The 5,725-nt window shown below is 54.7% G+C and overlaps 1 protein-coding gene across 4 annotated transcripts in view; it reads right to left on the bottom strand.

Moving 5' to 3' along the window:
• Positions 1-1,005: 1,005 nt before the first annotated feature.
• The window catches only part of Ntn5 (netrin 5), a 10,192-nt gene continuing 5,472 nt past the window's right edge, over positions 1,006-5,725 (bottom strand). For 2 of the 4 annotated variants that reach the window (XM_029548145.1, XM_021220425.1), the window contains exons 3-7: positions 4,169-4,357; positions 3,839-3,988; positions 3,460-3,513; positions 3,005-3,085; positions 1,006-1,454 (exon numbers count right to left, since the gene is read on the bottom strand). In XM_029548145.1, coding sequence (XP_029404005.1) covers positions 1,006-1,454; positions 3,005-3,085; positions 3,460-3,513; positions 3,839-3,988; positions 4,169-4,357 — 923 coding nt within the window. Of the gene's footprint in view, positions 1,455-2,199; positions 2,259-3,004; positions 3,086-3,459; positions 3,514-3,838; positions 3,989-4,168; positions 4,358-5,725 lie in introns of all 4 variants that reach the window. The other 2 variants (XM_021220417.1, XM_021220409.1) reach the window with 2 other exon arrangements.

Here is a 5,725-nt window from a genome sequence, read left to right as displayed (position 1 = left end):
GGAAGGGAAGGGAAGGGAAGGGAAGGGAAGGGAAGGGCCTGGTTGGCAAGTGGTACAGATGTGGATTTCACACCAATTTGCTTCGGCTGCTAGAAACAAAGTTTGAGTCACAAGGAACACATAAGGCTCTCCCTGCTCTGGGCTTTCATCTTCTACACGCAGGCTCTTGGGTGGGAGGCAGCAAGGCCAGAGCTCCAGGAGCTTGGGTGGTTCCCACAACCCCTGTGAACTTCCTTAACCCCCTCTCCCTGCCCTCAACACCCACTACCTCTGTATCCTAGCAAGACCTTCCCCGTCAGAGTGCTCACAGAGGAAGGGAGGCCTCTGGGTAGTCAAACAGTAACAGGAAACTCATAGGGTGCTTGCTCTGGGCCAGGCCTGTTCCAAAGCCTTAATAGGTTTCAGTTTCAAACTGCACTTGTTAAATAATCCCTGGACTTCTGATCCGCCACCTCCTAAGTGCTGAGAACTGGGCCACCATGGCTCTACCTAGACTATATTTCAAGACTAGGTGATAGTCGAAGCCCCCCCCTCCCCATCAGAATAATAAAGTATCTAAATGCCAGACTTTCTGGATCTGAGACTACTGGACACCTTTGTCAAATTTCTTGCCCTTTCCAGCCATACCTAGTCTATTGTCTTGGCTAAACATCAAGCAACACAAATCTAAATAGAATCCAGTGACTCCACGGGAGTCTTTTCACTTCCGAGTACACTGGCCACTCTCTCCCAGGTAATTTATTTAGAGCTTAAGCTTGGCATATCAAGGCTTTTCCCGGTTGCCTTGGAAAGACCCTCCCGACACGGATTCGGGGGTGGTGATCTGTAGACACGATTCCACAAGACATGAGCCTTTATTGTGACAAATAACCTATAAGGCTCACAGATCCAAGCAGTCACTTCCAGTCCCAACGTAGGCAGTGTCACGTGTGGAGTGGCGGCACGGGCGGGCGCTGCAGCTTCTGATTGGCTCTGGGGACTCACACCTTACATTAGTCGCTCACTTTAGTTCCTGGGCCCAGGGCTCCCTGTGGGTGGCAGCAGGCCTCGGCAGGCGCCACCGCGCTCCTTCTGTTGCAGCCGCCGCAGCGGCCGGGCCCACCGTGGCCTCCAGGGCAGCGCGAGGCCGTGGCGGTTCAGGATGAGGCGCGCAGGGTCGTCGTTGTCGTCGTCGTGGGTCTCCGCAGCACGGCCCAGCAGGAGGTAGTCAGCGCCAGGGCGCAGGCGCAGGCAGCCGCAGGTCAGGTCAGCACGGGGCACCCAGGCCTCCTGGCCGCCGCGGCGCACGGGCCACGCACGCTGTTTGAACACAGCGAGCACGTGCACGGCCAGCCGCCACCACTCGGGGCCCACCGCCTCAGACGGCGGCGGCGACGACGACGACGATGATGACGTCGAGGACGACGAGGACGCTGCTGAAACCTGTGCGGACTCTGCCACCTGGGCGTGCAGAACTGAGGGAAGACGACGACGCCATATCAGGCAAGTGGGAGGCTGGCCCTGAGGAGGGCAGGCCTGATGGAGATGACACCCGTCGTCGTGTGGCGGTGGGAAGGGGCAGGCAAGAGCCTAGGTTGGTGGTTCTAAGCTTGTGGGTCGCGCGACCCCCCTGCGGGCCTACTGATCTTTTTCACAGTGGTCTCCCTGGACCATGGGAAAACAGATATTTACGTTGCGATTCATAACAGTAACATTACAGTTGATGAAGTAGCAAGGAGAATAATTTTATGGTTGAGGGGTCACCACCACAGGAGGAACCACATTTGGAAGGTTGAGAACCACTGGTCTAAAGGGAGGCCAGGATCAAAGGTGGGAAGAAGATGTGTTGTGGTCTAGGATGGTGGGCGCCAGTGGTATGTGAAGTGGGGGAGGGGAGAAATTCAAGATCATGGTTGTAAGGGCTATGTGAGTTGCAGGACATGGGGGGGTGGAGAGTGGGAAATGGGGGGAGGGGTGCCCAAAAATGGGATCAGGAAGAGTATGTGAAGCAGGGTTTTCAGGGTTATGGTAAATGAAGAAGGGTGAGGGGGGCAGAGGTCCAGAGGGATGCTCAGCAGAGGTCAGTCAGGGAGAACATCCTAAAGGCTTCAGATAATGCTGGCTGGCACTCCTGGAGTCGTGTTCCTATTAACGGTAGCCTCAAGATTCCAGGGTTTCACTCAAATCTCACTAAAATGTTGGCGCTGGCCTAGAACTCACTCTGTAGCCTAAGCAGACCCAGAAGTCACTGACACCCCCCTGCCTCAGCCCCCTGAGAACTGAAGGCTTTGAGTCTGCACCAGCACGCTAAGCTGAGCCCAGAGCATTAGTGTTACACAGTGAGATGGTTCCCAGGAGTGGGGGCCTCAGGAGAGGGGGGCCTTGTCAGAAGGGCTCCAGGGTAAACCGCTCCAAAGAATGAACTGAGTGCGAAGGCCTGAGACTCGGATGTCGCGCTACTGTGAATCAGTGCTGTGGTGGGGAGGGTCAGGAAGACCTCGGGGTTAGGCGCTGGCTAGCAAGGCAGATCTGTGGGTGGGAGAAGCCCCACCTCAAAGACGGGTGACACTGAAGTCAGTTGATCCTGAGGGCGAAGCAGCCCATGCCCCAGGATAGAAAGCGGTGACTAGGAGTGGTTTGTACGGTTCTGGCTAGACCTGAGCATCTGAGAGCTGAGTTCGTGGGCCTCAGGATTGGGCGCTGCTGTGCACGGATGGGGAGGGGGGGGGCGAAGGCTCAGATCTGAGACTGGAAGGAACACGGGATATGGCAGGGCCTTCTCCTCATTGCCCTCCCTCCTCTCCTTCCAGCTCTCAGAGAGGTCAGGCTCAAGGACAGGATGCACAGCAACTGTGAGAGTATGGGGGACCAGAAGACACGGGAAACAGGGACTTCTCCCACCATTGTCTGCTGTTCTGTCTCAGACAACATTGTCTGGTGAAGAACAGCCCTTTAGGGTCTAACAACCTTTCCCATTTATAATAAGGATGGGGAGAAGGCAGGCCTGTTTTTCTCTCTCACTTACCATAATCCTGCTGACAGTATCTCTGAAGGCTCATGTGCACACTGCTGACGGAGACATTGCAATAGCCTTGACACTGTGGATCTGGAGAGGGTCGTGCTCTCTGCAGTGGGCTCCCGTGGCCTGGACCACAGCCTGTCTCCCCTCCCCATTTCCACAAACAGCTGGACTGTCTGCACCCTCAAGAAGGGCTGGAGGGCCAGTCATGGTGGCACATACCTCTGATCCCAGCACTTGGGAGGCAAAGGCAGGCCAGTCTCTGAGTTCAAGGCCAACCTGGTCTACAGGCCAAGTACCACTAGGGAAAAACCCTGTCTCAAAAAACCCCCAAACAAACAAACAAACAAACATAACAAAACAAAATGAAACCAAACAAAGATAGGCTGGGTACCCTCTGGACCCAGTCATCCCATCCCAGACCCACTTTGCTGCTGGGACTGTCTGTGCCAGCCTCTTACCTGATCGAGATGCAACAGGAGTAGTAGCAGGGGTAGTCGTTGCCTCTGGAATTCCTGTCAGACCAGAGGAGAAATGCACCTTAAACTCTAGGAATCAGCAGGAGGAATCCAGGCATGTATGTGACTCTCCAGGTACAGCCATCCTGTCCCCTCACCAGGACCCACCCCTTCCCTTGTAAGAACAAGGAGTCCAAAACCTCGGCCTTCTTTCCAGGATTGAAGAGTCTGTAGTTTCCAACTCAAATTCTCATAAGATTCAGAGTTCATCCACTGCCACCCAAAAGCCAAAGCCACTCAGTGCAGTTGTCCCCTGAGACCTGGATGCCATCTCCCCCCACCTGAGTTCAGGACCTTCGGCTTCATGCGCTATAGGACTCACGTTGGCAGGGCATCCTGGGTGAGCGGCTCTGCTGGTAGCCAGGACCACAGCGATTGCATGTCAGGCCCGTGACCCCTAACTTGCAGGAGCACTGGCCACTGGTCTGGTTGCACATCCCTCCCGTTGCTCCAATTGGGTGGCACTGGCAGGCTTTGTGACAAAACCAAAGAGTTACTCGGGGCCAATAGGCTCCCTACAAAATCCACGTCCTGATCCCCAAACCCGACAATCTAAACTCCAGCCGCCTCCTTCACACCCACCTCCGTACCTGCCATTACAGAATCCTAGCTCTGTCCTTTTCCCTTCGGCTTGGCTTCAGGCCACACTCACCCCTGCATGCCTTGTGACTAGTGATGGGCTGGCTCGGGTCCCTCCAGAACCCTGGCTGGCAGTAGTGACAGTGCCGCCCAGCTGTGTGGTGGCGGCACCGCTCACACACACCCCCACTACGGCCACCTGACAACCTGAATAACTCGGAGTTGAATCGGCAGCGGCGGGCATGCTGATTGCAGGAACAGGCTAGGAACAAGATGAGGTCAGAAACTGTCACCCAGGAACATAAGGGCCAGATCCGTCCCCCATCCTCAGCTTTCTTCCTACCCTCCTGTTCTCAGGAAAGAACGCAGGTCTGTAGATTTAGAAACTCACTCCCAGGGTACCTTAATTCTCACACTAAATGGTGTATCCCAAGGGTCTCCAGTTAGCCTGTGACCCTCCTGGGAGGTCATGGTGCTGAACGAATGGGCTGGGTTGGATCGATCCCATTCTGTCCTATAGCTCTGTACCTCTATAGACTGCGGGATGGCGATTGCTGTGTATGTCCAGGGAGATTAAGATAAGCGCTTAGGCCAGAGCATACGCTAGGCACCTCGGCCCAAGTGTGTGTCATCCAGGACGTCCCCACCCCCATCCATAGGTGGGGAAAGAAGACAGAGAGGTGAAGTCACCTGCCCGTGGCAGTGCTCCCCCGAGAGAGCCAGAAGCAACATCTGAGCTGTGTCAGCACCCCGTGAGCTTCCACAGGGCCCACAGGCTTATCAAACACGTGTGGTTTCCTGAGACCATCTTTCAGATTCCTGAAGAGAGTAACTGTCTAACCCCACTGCAGCCAGCTGGGTAACAATCCATGGGCCGTAAGAAGATAGTTCGGTCCAACATGACTCCGTAGCCGGTGCTGGTTCACACTGAGAGTCTGACCCCGACTAGTTTATTTTAGGCATAGTTAATTAAGCACAGTGCAATGTGGTGAAGTTTCCTGGTGACAGTGAACTCAATCCTGTGTGCAAAACAGCTTAAGACATGACAACTCCTTGGAACGTACAAGTAATGTCTTTTGCAAAGGTTCAACTACGAAAACAAGCCCAAGATGAGGGTGTTGGGGAGGGTCCGGTGTGGTCTCAGCCACACGGATAGTGCAAAAGTCACCAGGATATTAACTATGTCCGTTCCCAACCTTCTGGGTGACACATCTCTCCCTGTGAAGAGACAACCCCGTGTTGTAAACATTCCTGGCTCCCCTAATGCTCATCCCTGAGCACAAGGACCTCTGTGCCTCCCACACCCACTGCTTATCAGAAACATTAGGAAACTTCGTGTATCTGTTTGTTTGGTGGAGGAGAACCCTATCAGGAGAGAGCGCCTTCCTCGTGAGGCCCCGGCGGACCCAGAACCTCTGATCTTGCTTCTGCCTCCTGAGTACTGCTGGACAGGAAAGCCTGTCCTACCTGGAGAGTTCTTGAAAACCACACAACCTGCTGGGCATGGTGGGCACACTTTTTTTTTGGGGGGGGGGGTTGGTTTTTTTTGAGACAGGGTTTTCCCTGTGTAGCCCTGGCTGTCCTGGAACTCACTCTGTAGACCAGGCTGGCCTCGAACTCAGAAATCCAC

This window comes from Mus pahari, chromosome 1 (assembly GCF_900095145.1).
Source record: "Mus pahari chromosome 1, PAHARI_EIJ_v1.1, whole genome shotgun sequence".
NCBI classification, from domain to species: domain Eukaryota; kingdom Metazoa; phylum Chordata; class Mammalia; order Rodentia; family Muridae; genus Mus; species Mus pahari.
This window is presented reverse-complemented; position numbering and strand designations above follow the sequence as displayed.